General features: G+C 49.8%; 1 protein-coding gene across 1 annotated transcript in view; it reads left to right on the top strand.

Moving 5' to 3' along the window:
- The first annotated feature begins 2,829 nt into the window (after positions 1-2,829).
- The window catches only part of Scny (ubiquitin specific peptidase 36), a 30,154-nt gene continuing 19,426 nt past the window's right edge, over positions 2,830-13,557 (top strand). Inside the window, exons 1-8 of the mRNA XM_077670624.1 lie at positions 2,830-2,988; positions 6,755-6,930; positions 7,751-7,925; positions 10,960-11,244; positions 12,160-12,270; positions 12,517-12,628; positions 12,763-12,830; positions 12,953-13,023. Of these exons, the coding sequence (XP_077526750.1) occupies positions 6,850-6,930; positions 7,751-7,925; positions 10,960-11,244; positions 12,160-12,270; positions 12,517-12,628; positions 12,763-12,830; positions 12,953-13,023 (903 nt within the window). The 5' untranslated portion in view covers positions 2,830-2,988; positions 6,755-6,849. The remainder of the gene's footprint in view (positions 2,989-6,754; positions 6,931-7,750; positions 7,926-10,959; positions 11,245-12,159; positions 12,271-12,516; positions 12,629-12,762; positions 12,831-12,952; positions 13,024-13,557) is intronic.

The raw sequence follows: 13,557 nt of genomic DNA, 5'->3' as shown, positions 1-13,557 counted from the left end.
GTTGTGTGTGTGTGTGTGATCTCTCTTTCGCGAACATTACCGAACCGCGCAAATTCAACTCGTGCATTCGCACTTTCACATTCTTCCCCTCGGGGAAATGCGGGGAATTTTATTAAGTTGCTCGCACCAAAGTTGGACAAGTTTTGAACCTTTTGGTCGGTTCTTTTTGGATAAAATTTGGAAATCGTATCACGAAGGTACGTGGATCGAGCTTAGGGTATCGACTTTAAAACGACCGTCATCGACCTTTTTACGCAGCGGCTACAAATTCCCCACGACACCGCATCTTCGCCGACTTTCCGAGACGCTACCCTCCTTTTTAACCGCTACCCCAAATAAAATGCAGGTTACGTTCCTACATACGAATTAATTAAACGTTGTACAGTAAAAAGGAATGCATTAACTGTTGATAGCGCGTCGTTTGCAACGACGTTTTTCATCATTTGCATGAGTGCGAGTTGCAAACAAAGGTGAAAGATTTGAATGAGCGCTGTTCAAGTAAGATAACAAACGCCGTTCACGTTTCCCGTACTTATACGGCCGCCTAAAGCACTATCCCAACCCTCGGTCTCAAATTTCTTGAGCAGCTGAACAGCGCGCGGTGTCCTAAAACAGTTAGCTCGTTGTTATCTGAGTTTTGCCGCGTCAGCCCAATTCGATGACCATCGCAAGTCGTCAATCGCGCCGGCGTAGCGACACACACCGGTCAACCCAGCTATCGCACAGTCTTTTTTTTTTATTGTTTTGTCCAGCCTTCAGTGGCTCCTGCACAGGCCATCGCTATACGCAGTCGCTCTAGCGCTTCCGTCCCGTCCCAATGTCTCAGAGCAAGCTGCCTTCCGTCGTATCCCAAAATGTCGCCGCCGTTCGCAGCCGCGCACTCCCCTACACAAACCCCAAGCTGAAAACCGTCCCAACAGCGCTGAACTCGACCCCCGCTACCTCCAAACTTGGCCCACCGGGCCAGGCTACGACATGCATCGCGTATGCCTTCCAGCCGTCTCAAGGTCAGGAAGCGATTCTACTCATACCGACGACTGCGTTCAAATTCGAGTTCCGCGAACACGGAGGCAAAAAAGTCCTGCAGTTCCTGCCACCTTCGGGGCCCTTGGTTCCAGTAATCAAGGCAGTTAAGCCAGCAGCGACTATATCGTCTGCTACTGCAAAGCCTCACGACGGAGCGTCGGTGCAGACGATGCTGGTATCGTCTGCTACAGGCGACACTACCGTATCGTCTGCTTCCAAGCCGACCGGGGTGACTTTTGGGATCAGGCCTCCGTCGTGGAACAACGCCCCACGTCTCGACGTCAACGGTAAAGTCGTGAACGGCATTCAGAGCAACAACAAGATTCCCGTCGCCAAAGTTCTTCCAGAACGGGAAGACGTTGACGAACGCAAGAGAGTGGCCAGGACCCGATACCACCGGAACCACGAGCTGATGAACGACATCCTGAACGAACGCGTCGTGGACGTCGAAGGCGAAGCAGCATGGCTGTACGCATCGCGTCGCAACCAGCTTCAGCGGCTGACGGTGCAATTGCAATCGGCGACGAAGGAGGCGGAGCGGATGGAAAACGCCTTCCGACAGAAGATGGACGAAGTCGACGAAGCCAACGCGCTGTTCCGCTACAAGATGGCCAGGTTTCAGCAGTTGGCGACCCTAATGAGCAGCTCCGAATTTCACAAGGCGACGGTCGAGGCGGAGTTCGATCAGCTTATGTCTGCCAACACACCACGCTAGAAACATGGTCGACGGTTTTGTGCCACGGTTCTGCCTCGGTTCAGTGTTTGCGAAGGACTTCCCGGAGTGCTTCGTTTGATATATTTATGTCACAGGTGTCATTTGTGCCTGTTTTTTTGGTATATCTTGGGTCTGTTTTTTCCCTACGATTTCATGCAGTTACGCACGTGCCTTATTCAGTCTTCGCCAAGCGATCTAGAAAAAGCAAGTGTGGCTTCTGAAAGCTGCAGTCTATTTGTTTGTTTTGTTGTAGTAATACTTGATACGCTGCAAGAGTAGTCCGCGGCACAATATATATAAAACGTTTCTGCATAAAGTTTGCTTTTGGCTGTTTCTTTTTGTACGCGAGTGAAACGGGACATGAAGTAAACAAAATAAAAAGCATCGTGAAGTGAAACGCAGGGTAGCATACATATTAGTCTAACAAAGCCGGAAATTTCTACACGAAACGTCATATTGAAGTTGAAGGTTAGAAAAGCTTCTAAGCTACTGGGAATAGCATGAAAACATTTAGATCAGGCATGGATTTTTTGGGGCGGCACTAGTAATATGGCGGTTGCACTGTCTGCTTTGCACTCTAGAATCCTGCGTGGCAAAGTCACGGCTGAGGAAGCCCCGTCAGCAGCTGAACATTTCTGATTGCACGCACTGACATCAAAGGTGTGGTGAAATATCGACTTGATAAATCTGCGTTAACAGCGAAAACAAAGATAATGGTAAAGAATTGGTTCACGGGTGAGATTGTGTGAACCGTATATTTAGTTATAGGGGTGGAGAAATTGCCCCATCGCATCAGATCTGTATGTTTACTTTTGTAACGGAGCTCTGCACTGCTGTCAACAGTAATTTTTTTTTGTGCGGTTGAAGTTTTTTTTATCTGACAGGGGGGATTTTTTTCGTTAATAAATGAACGCACACAGCATGCGTTAAAAGTTATGTGGGGATGACAATAATTTCTTTACTAAAGTGTCGCATTTCCCTCTAAAAGTTCGGCGTATAAATACCGCGCCCCGCATGACAACCAAATTTTCGCGCTCGAACTTTCTTCTTTGTTTTGCTTTTTGTGGCGCCATCTAGGAAGCTGCAACGAAGTTAATTCGGAGTGCGAACTAGGTGGCGCGACGGTCCTTTGTGTTTCGGACGTGCGTGAACGACTAGCCCCATTTAAAAAAAAATATTGTAGTCACAGGCTCACGACGCCGGTAACGGATACCTGTTGACCATGACACACGACCCGGCTGTCCGAGGTAAGTTTGCTTCCCAATTCCCAATGGAACCACCTCTTCTCGGCTTTCCGCCCACCGGCGGGCCGGCCGCAGCTGATGCGAGAGTCGAAACCTAGGCCTAAACGATCCGTCCTCCACCTCGGGGAACCAATTCCTCGCTACGTTCTGTTTTCGTGGTCGCATCGAAGTGTAAACCGCGAGAAATATGCGGTTGGGGTCCCCGATATCGTTCGGACACTGTAGATGCGTTTTTGACGTACGCGTCGGCGTCTATGATCGGGCCGGCCCCGGCCAGTCGGCCGACCGCGCTTGGCGCGCAGAGGCTTTGAAGTGCGCCGCGATGTTCCATGTGCCCGCTGGAGGCCGGCTTGTTAGGCCTATTTTGACGTGTCCCTAGGAGCTGTTTAGTCAGCTTAGCGCTATCTTGTGCCGTACTTGATTGTGGGAAACGTTGCGGGTGCGGCGTAGCTTCCAAATTATCCCTGCCGCGCGGTCGAACTGGGCGACAGCGAGTCTGGTTACAATGTGCCGTCCGGTTTAGTGCCGAGCGTAGTCGCTTTGGTTGTCAGGTGCTTTCGCACTGAACAGCTTCTGCGTCGGATTCCGCGGAACGGATACCGCCGAAACTGCGCGAAGCGGGCCCAGAATTGCATGTTGCGAGCACGAGGCGTTCGCATGTGCCAGACGGCGAATTTATAAGCTTGTGGGTGGTCCGCGAACGGAAATGTCCCGAGCTGTGACGAAAACACGTCTGATCGGACTCCCAGACGACTTCTCGCGTTGCGTCCTCATCCGGCGTCCAATTTTAATCACTCGCGACTCGCATTAGCTGAAAGGAGTCGTTGAAACGTGTGCATCGATTTGTTTTCGCGACGTCTTGTTCGGGTCGTGGTGACGTGCAGGGTACACGCGCGGCGTGTCACCAAATTGATCGCGTTGTCTGTCGCCATTATCATAAGCTGTTCCTTTGATTCGAAAAAAAAAAAAAAAAACGCCTTCCGTTTGTTCGTCTCTGAGGGCGTCGCGTAATTGACGCCTAGTTCGGAGGTTTTGGTTTCAAACTAGCGGAGCCGGCGGTAATCTGCAAACGCCGCCCATCTAATCTCGCGCATTCCGTAGGCGCGATAACTTGTCCTAGTAACCGGTTTGACATTACGCACTGTTACATCGCCTTTTGTATTTAATGCGGATACAACTGAGGTCGAATGATCGACGAGACAGGCAGCATTGTTCGCCTCCGCGCACAGCTAATATTGCAGAAATCGGGCGCTGAGGAAAAGTGCAGTTGTACCTAGTTAAAAACGCGGCTTGAATTCGATTTCTCGGAGCATTCTGGGAAGCGCGCCAAATTTGAACGCACGTGACTAGAATGCGTTTTTTTTTTTTTTTCGCGCACGGATTTCTTCGACTGGTTTCTTTTACTGCGGACGCATTTTGTTGCGATGTCAAGGATAATCGCCGCCGCATACGTTGCGCTTTTCTTACCCCTCCCCTGTTAAGAAAAAAAAAAAAAACACTGTTCAGTGAAAAACGTCTCGAGTAAAGAAAGACGGTGACTTGAACTGTGCTGAAATACCTTTTCGCTAGCTAGAGCTAGTGCTAGCTGGTTTAGCGGTGCGCATTAGGTAACATTAGCGCAGTCTTTTCGGAAAGCGGTTCTTCTGTCGGACCGTTGGGATGGTTTCAGGGAAAGGGGGGGGGGGGGGGGGGGGTGAACGATGCGCGTTTGGCCTTGGCAGGACTCCAGATCGACCGCGAAAAGCGGTTTCAGCCAACGGGTCGCGCAACGCGCGTGGTGCGAGGTTGAGAGTGTTGTTGCCGAAACTTTGGGCCGAAACCGTTGCCTGCCACACGCGAACGCGACGGTGCCCCAAAAGAATCTAAACAAACATTCTTCTATCAATAAATCAAGTTTTGATGAAAAACAGCTTCTCAGCCTCAGTATCTGCGTCCTAGTTGGTAGGTTTTTGTCATAAAACCTTTTTTTTTTTTTCCTGTGAAGCACCGACTGTATAAGTTTTAGGTCCTGCCAATCAGAGCCCCATAAGAAACGTAGATATGGACGTGGTGCCGCTCCTTCCGCGCTCCTCAACTTGCCCTTATCAGCAGGATCAGATATGATAGTTTAGAACTTTTTTCAGGCGTGCGTGCCGAAGAATGGGATCAGTTATTACACCTTGCGCACGTGCAGAAATGACTGGTTGCAAAGCATGATGGTAATGGGAATAATACATGCCTGATGATCTGAGGTGTGCATGTCTTGTATGGAATCAAAATTTTTCTCCTAGACCACCTAAAAAGTGCTTTCTCAGCACTAATTTTTTTTTGTGCATGCTGAAAAGAGGTTCTAAGAACATAGTAAATGCTTAGATTGGTTATCGCACACGCGTTATGTCCTCTGGCCTTGTGCGCTGTCTACTGTGAGAATGCTGAGAGATTTCATGTTGGGTGAGTGTGCAAAAGAAATTCTGGGTCAATTCCTTGGTCAAAAGAACGGCTAAGGCTGTATAATTCGGTAATACGTGCTGACACTCTTCAATCTCTCACTCCATCTGTCATTTTGATAGGGGCAGTGGTGTGCTGCTCTGACCAACACCATATTAATTAGGAGTGAGGTGGTGATACGGAACACTAGTATACTTTGCATGTTAGTGGGGAGTATGTATTTTCTCAGCGAGCTTCATGGCCAGATGATGACAGGGTAATCATGCATCTGACAGGTATGCGTGGGTGACACACGGGCATGCTCACGATTGCATGGGCACTTGTTCCAAGCGACTCGCACGCCATTGTTTTTTTTGCGCCAACTGTGCTGGCTGGGGTTAGTCAGCGACTTTTACGAGCCAAAGATTAGCTGGTTCATGGCGTATAAAATGCCGAATGAAGTTACCACTCGTGTTTTTTTTTTTTTCTAACTTTGTGCATACACTGAGGTGTGCTTAGATCGAGTGTGCAATAGACAGTCTGGGGTGCTGATGCACTGCTGTGGGTTTTGCACATTCCCAGCTCTTTGCTTGCTTGTGGTATGGAGGGTGTACTCTGCTTTGCCCGGATGATCTTTGCTTGTGTGTTTGAGGCGCACAAAGATATTGTGGGGCACTAAAAAAAAAAATAAAGCTGGCCTCGCAGTAGCAATTGCGAAGTAGTTTTGAACAAGTTTGTTATGGAGCCCACTACAGCACAGGTAGTTTTTACTCTTTGGTGTCGCAAAGGGGCTCGGTGAGCACATGGTGGGTATTTGCACGAAGGGGTTTCATAAGGGTGATCTTTTCCAGCATATAGGTTAGGCAGGCCCTTACAGCATAGTAGTGGGTCGTACTAATAGTAGGCCTTTACAACGTAGTAGTAGCAGTAGTAGTGGAATTTTCCCTGTAAGCTGTAATTAGGAGGAGGTGGGGATCTCGGTGCCTTCAAAAGTGACTGTTGAGTTGTTTTCTGGCATTTATCATAGGCCTTGGTGAATGTCGCACAAGGCGACGCTGACTACAGAATCTCGGAGAAAGGGTTCTGACAGGACGGACGGTGGGAACCTGGGGGTGAAGGAGGGAGAAAGGGGCACCAAGTGCTGTATTGTTAAAGCTGTTTGCTCTTGTCACTGAAATTTTTGGCGTGCAAGTTGTTGTGCCTTTAGTTTGCCTGGCTTTCTCTCAGTGTAGTAGTGCAAAAGGGAAAGCAATACCATCAGAAAAGCAGGGAGAGATGTGAATGTGATTGATTGCTTGTGATTTATTGCTGATTGTCGGCTGCTATCTCTCTCTCTCTCTCTCTCTCTCTTTCCACCTTTCAGGGGCTGGGGCGCCAGGAACATGTCTAGTCAGTGCACCTCCAAGTTTTCCGCATTAGCTGCCTCTTCCCGTCACGCCACCTCCCCTTGTTGACAAGATGCCCCAGGAAAGCCTGAAGATGATCAGCAACTCCATCAGCCTGGGGCTCGGCCGGAGCCCCCTGAGTCTCAACCAGCAGGTTCGTCTCGCAGTTCTTCAGTGTGCTCGAGTTTAGCTAATAGAGGCTCTTACTTGATCGGGGGTGTTCGTGGAGCAGCACCAAAAGCAAACAGCATTTCGCGGTGGTTCAAGTTGGGAGTGTTTACTACTTGGCTGCTGTTAGTGCGCAAATGAATGTGTGCATGTTGATTGACTTGATTGTTTGCAGGGTTTAACGCGCCGATGCAACGCATGTGATGAGGCACGGCGTAGCGGAGGGCTCTGGATTAAGTTTGACCACGTCAGGATCTTTAATGTGCGCCGAAATCTCATACACACTGGCATTAATGCTTTTTGCCTCCATCAGAAAAGTGGTCGCCGTGGCCGGGAATTGAACTTGTGTTCTCGTGCTCAGAAAAAGTGTGCCTGATCACTTGGACAACCTGATTGCTGTGAATTTGCAATGCCTTGATTTTTTTGCGTGGTTGGTGCGAGGGATAGAAAATAATTTTTTGATTTTCCTTCACGCTTGTTGGCCTTCTTTGCTATTAAAACTGTCTCCATAAGAATTTTGCGATAAAAAGCTGCCTCAGCGCATGTTCTGTTCTTTCCTCTGAATTTTACATCCCCAGAGCTTTGTTTTTTCAATTCAGTGTGATTTCGGTGTATTGAGCATTTTGGAAGCTTGGTATATTTTTGTCTCTCAAGGAAAATTTAAATAACTTGAGCTCTTGTCCTCCTTGTTTGTCGTGTCTTTCTTGTGGAAATGTTTTTTGCATTTAATGGTGGTTGATTGTGGAGAACCAACTATCTTGAACTTATACATTATGTAACTCTGACTTTGTGCACGTGCTTCACAGGTTGCTGGTGGCTCGCGCTCGTCGGTGCTTCTGTCGCGGATCGACTTTGAGCCCTGTGACGACGGCGGCAAGATGTCGGCGGACGCCCTCCGAGCCAAGTACACGCCCCTCTCCCCGTCGCCCGTGCACAATGGCCTGCTCAACAAGAACAACAACGCCCTGCACAGTAAGCTGGGTGAGTGCGGCCGGTCGTTTAGTCAAGCAACACTGCATCTGGGACCGTTGGAAGTTTACGGGATTATCTCAAGCTTCTGTGGAAATGCCAACTGTCAATCGCGTGCAGCAGAAGTTGCCTGGGACTGTGGCAATTGTTGGAAGGCCAATAAAATTGGCTGACAATAACGATACTCCCTAATGAGATATTTGGGCGCAGCAGCAGTGCGTTGAGGCAGCACTCACTTGTGGGTTCTCTCGACGGCAGCGATTATGAGCCTCTCCGTCGGCGGTGAAAAGTGCATCGCGGGAAAAGACTGTGAACTGCGTCTTAGTGAATGCACATCATAGTCATGCGCACGTCCCCCTCACGTCTTCGGCAAGCATCGTGTCGTCGAGCGCCTCGTGCGGGCAAAGCATACTGTCCCGGCCTTCCCCCCCCCCCCTGCGTACTTTCAGAGATAGCTGGACGCTCCGCCACGGCGAACCGCCCTCCCCTCCCAATTTCACGACAATCTCCTCCTTTGCTTTCTTTCATCGTTTGGTTTTTCTTTCGCTAGTTGCTCTTGCCATCGTTCACTCGGTTACGCCGAATACGCGGCTCAGCCCAGAAACGGCCGCCAAAGGGCTGTGCCCTAAAATGGAGCTCAAGTTACGGTAATCATTGGCATTGGTTTTCCCCCATTTTGCCTCCTTAGTGCATTTCCGTTTTGTGCAGACTGATCAAATGAACACCAAGGTTTGAAAAAAATCATTCTGCAGAGGTGTTGTTGGCTTTGCTTTGGCTCGTCCGTCTTGGTTGAATGTCCTTTTTACATAGTCTCAGCGTTCGTCTGTTGAAGCTGCTGTGCAGGATGTCTTGTAAGAGGCATTGCTACTTTGAATAACTCAGAACACAAATGCAACCACTTTTGCGGCCATTTCAAAACATGGTCCTCTCTGGACTTTCCCGGACTGAAGTGCGCGTCTGCTGACTGTCAAGTTGACCCAGTGCCCCAATTGGTGCGGGGCTGCCCCTTCAGCTGCGTGATGTCACATACCACCGTGTATCTGCATCGCCTTCCGCTTTGCAACCTTTCCTCCTCTCCCGTGGGCTGTTGCTGCCCTCCTCAATTTGGCATGCATTACCTTCGTGTCTGTCCACTGATGGAAGCCGCCAGTTTTTAAAGCAAAAGCTTTCTCAGTGGGACCCATGGCACTCTGTCAAAACACTAATGCATTTCACCATGGACCGGTTGGTTGACCAAAAAGCTTTTGGCACTGGGCACACAGTGCAGGCTTGAAACTGGGCTTCGACAACAGGTACGACAACACACGCATTGATCATGAAGAGAGTGCATATTTTTATCTCGTAAACCATGTGTCGGTATACATTTGGGTCGTTCCAAAATTCACTTACTTAGTGCCCAAAAAATTGTCGGATTGGGTGGTTCTTCGTTTGCGATTTGGGTCTTGGAAGGTTTGACGATTTATCGGACGCACTTTCAGCGAAGGTTTTGACGCACTTTTGATGCATTCTTGATGCGTGGAAGCTTTTGCATTTCTCTCAGGTTCCTTTTGCAAGGGATGGTAGAGTTTTTCTATAACCTGACCCTTCTAACACTGACACATTGTTGAGGCTACTCAGAGTTCATACCTGTTGCGGTTGCGTGTACGGTTCTCGCGAGGTCGTGTGCACCCTTGTCGCAGTGCGCCTGCTCCTGTTTTGCATGCACACCCCAGCGTCCGCTACCTGGGGTGTCACATTTCGATACTTTCGTGTCGTCTTAGTTCGTGTTGAGGCAGGGTGGCAGGAGCGGTAACAAAGCTGGGCGCTTTTGCCCAGTGGGGCCACTGTGTAGCCCACCATGGTGGCTCGACGGCTAAGACGCTGTGTGTGTTGCTGAGCCCAAGAAGGCACATTCCATTCCTAGCTGCAGAGGCTGCTTTTCTGATAGAGGCAAGAAGCAAAAACACCCGTGTGTACGAGATCTTGACACACGTTAAAGATCCCCAGGTGGTCAAAATTAATCCGGAGCCCTCCGCTATGGTGTAACTCATTGCCTGTGTTTTGTTGGCACGTTAAACCCTACAATCAATCAATCAATCAATCGGAGCCCTCCACTATGGTGCGCCGTAGAGTTTTGTACTAACATATCCTAGAGGGAAATCTTGTACCACTGTCCAGGGGCCCAATTCTCTAAAACGGGAGGCCGTTGTTTTGAAACGACGCGGTAGCTCCATGCACATGCATGTGTTCTTGGGCGGGGGCGCTGCTTTGAGTGTAGGAGAGGGACGAGATAAACGAAGAAAAGCAATGTAGAAAGGGCGCAAAGTGATGGGCACTGCCCCCCGTCGTTTTTCTTGTCGCTTTGCGGCCTTTCTACAGTGCTTTTCTTGGCTTATCTCGTCCCTCTGCTACACTCAAAGCAGCACCCCCGCCCAAGAACACATGCATGTGCATGGAGCTACCGCGTCGTTTCAAAACAACGGCCTCCCGTTTCAGTGAATTGGGCCTCTAGTGAGCTAGGCTACAGGGAGTGTTCCGTCGTGTACCAGTCAGGCACGTTCCACTTGCCCTTGGCATGGCCTCATGAACAGGCTGAGAAGTTGCCTCTGGCTGCAAAAAAGCAACAATATTGCTGTAGAAGATCAATCAAATTTATTTTGTTATTCTAAACTTGAAGCTCCCGAAATATTTATTTGTCAGGGATCATTTAGAGGTTGCATGCAAGATAGACAAGAAAAAGAGGTTGCCTTTTTTGTTGATTTTGGCTTCGAGACTGAAGAGAAGCCTTGTGGCTAGCCAAGCCAAGTAGCCAAGGAATGTTGCTAGCTGCAATGGTGGTGCCCACGACTGCCCGCAATAGCAGCACCAGCTTTCCCACTAGTATATTAGTAGGAAACTCTGTGCGGTGCGCCTCATAGTCCCGGTCTAGCTTCGGCACGTTTAGCCCTGTAATATAAATTGGAGGCCACCGAGTTAACGTGTGGGATGAAAGGGCCTTGGGGGGCGCATGCTGTAACTTTGTGAGAATAACCGTGAATGAGAACTCTGGCTTCACCTTTTGATGCAGTGACAACGGCCAAGCCGACGACAAACGGCACGTCAGCGTCGGCCGCAGGTGAGCCGAAGAAGGACGGGGAAGGACAGGAGGGCGAGGACGGCATCCCGGAGCCCCGGGTGCGGCTGCACTCGTCCGAGTCCATCTGGCTGGACTGGCGGGAGCGGCGGCGCATCGGTGCGGGCCTGGTGAACCTGGGCAACACGTGCTTCATGAACACCGTGATCCAGTGCCTCACCTACTGCCCGCCCCTGGCCAACTACCTGCTGCATCAGGACAACGACCACTGCGCTAAGTGTGGGTTCCCTAGCTCACTCTTCCCTAGCTGGGGAAGTTACCCTCCCTTTCTGGCTCTCTTTTTTCTCTAGCTGGGGTAAGGGTGTGGCTGAGCTCCATGTAACGTAAGTGGGTTACAAGTTAAAAAAAGGGGGTGTGGGTGGGAACTAAACAAGTATGAACTGTGTGGGTCGAGCGAGGCCAGAGGTCATTTGTTGCAGTCACTCATTCTTAAGTTTAGCCTGTGGAAGGAGGCAGCTTGCGACACTGACTCGGTGTAAAAACTGTAAATGCGGGTCTAAAATGTCTGGTCTGCCGTCTTGAAGTCAGAGGGACATGAATTGCATGGCCCTTTTTAGGTGGCGCACCTTCAAATCAGCAGACTGACTGACTGCACTGTGACCAACCAGTAATTTTTTTTTAAAGTCTAGCCTGTATTGCTTTTTGTGAAGGCTGTGGAGGTAGGTGGTGTAGTGCTTTGTTGCGTGTCTGGTACCTGGGTATTTGACACACACACACACACACACACACACACACACACACACACACACACACACACACACACACACACACACACACTCACACTCACACTCACACTCACACTCACACACACACACACACACACAAAAGATCAGCAAGTGGACAGTATGAGCGTGGTCGCCAAAGAACAGGGCGGGAGGTAAGTAGAATCGCTGATAGGTAGTTGAGATGACCTTTCTGGGCCACAAGGAGAACATGCTGCTATGCCTTGGGCATTAGGAGATCGTTTGTGAGGTAACAGAGATAATTGAGAGGTAACAGTTGCGACTGTCGACGTGTGTCGACAGCAAGGAGACAACGGTCGTGAATGAGATATTTGGGGGGTACCACCGGGTTCGAACAGCCCGGACCTCACAGCCTACTGAGAGACCTCCCCCCTCTTTCCTCCCCCTGCAGGCCAGACGATCAACTTCTGCATGATGTGCGAGCTACAGAGGCACATGAAGCGGGCCCTGGACAAGCCTGGGGATGCCATCAAGCCCCTGTACATCTACCAGCGGCTCAAAGGTATTGTTGGGGACACGTATGGTGCGGGGACTTTTTTAGGGATTAGTGCTTAGCTTGAAGGATTTCTGTCATGAGGGGCCAAGCGGCCACTTGGATGCACTCGATGTACCGGCGAGATGAAGTTTAAAACTGTCTTGCACTATGACATTTCATTCCAACATCTGCACCACACCTTTGGCATTCTTATGCAGACCTAAACGCTTTGACGCCTTCTTCTTTTTCTTTTTTCTATGCTCCTGATGACAGCCATAGCGAAGCACTTCCAGTTTGGTCAGCAGGAAGATGCGCACGAGTTCCTCCGCTACGTGGTGGACAACCTCTGGAAAGCGGCGCTGGCCAATTATGACGGCGGGGCAAAGTGAGTCTCTCTTGCAGCGCAGCTTTCTTCCCTCGTTGAGGCCCTCCTACAAAGTGTGCCATCTTGCAACACTGTACCACATTCATTTGTGGTGTTACTTGTTGCTCATGTTGTTGCCCCTATCTTCCCGGCAGGCTTGACCCAGCCAGCAAGGAGACAACGGTCGTGAACGAGATATTTGGCGGCTACCACCGGAGTCAGGGTAGGTTTTCTTGCCAGTTCTGATCTCGTAAGCTACTGGTGCCCTGCCGGAACATGTGGTAATCTGTTTGCTACCCCTCTGTCTGACTCATTTTTTTCTTCTCCTCTTGTTTCTACCCCCAGTGATCTGCATGAAGTGTAAGGAGAAGAGCAACACTTACGACCATTTCATGGACCTCATTTTGGACATCAAGGTATGTGAATGATTTGCCTTGCTGTTTTTTTTGTGTGTGTGTGTGTATGGGGGGGGTTCCATGCGTGTAGCTTGCAATTCGTGCAGCGAGATGGAGGGGAGGGATGTAAAAAAATTATAGCGCACCGTGAAAGCTGTCGAGCGCAAGCACTGATTCGCCAAGGGGGTTTGGGTGCCCTCTGTTGACTAGTTCCAGTATCAGCCTGGCGTTGCTGCTGGAAGTAGTCAAGAGAGGGTGCCACAGCCCTTGAAATGGCCTATAAAGAGACACTGGATTGAGTTTGCATTAGTTTGGGGTAATTTATTTTAAACTATTGTGTACTTGTTTGCGGCCTAGCAATGGCAGCCTTTGTGGTAATGGCACAGAGCAAAGATCACCCCCAACACTTTGCATGTGATGATCATTTACCTGTGTGGCCCAGTGGGATTGACGTCGGCTTCGTAATGTAAGGGACCCAGGTTCTATCCTGGCCAGGGGAAGTGGGGATCTTTTCGAAGCCTCTGTTTGGCTCTGGGACACTGCATTACTGTAACG

The sequence above is a fragment of the Haemaphysalis longicornis genome, unplaced genomic scaffold (assembly GCF_048455015.1).
Source record: "Haemaphysalis longicornis isolate Haplotype H1 unplaced genomic scaffold, Haemaphysalis longicornis Haplotype H1 scaffold_5, whole genome shotgun sequence".
Lineage (NCBI taxonomy): Eukaryota > Metazoa > Arthropoda > Arachnida > Ixodida > Ixodidae > Haemaphysalis > Haemaphysalis longicornis.
The sequence above is the reverse complement of the archived record's forward strand: the minus strand, read 5'-3'. Positions and strand labels throughout refer to the sequence as shown.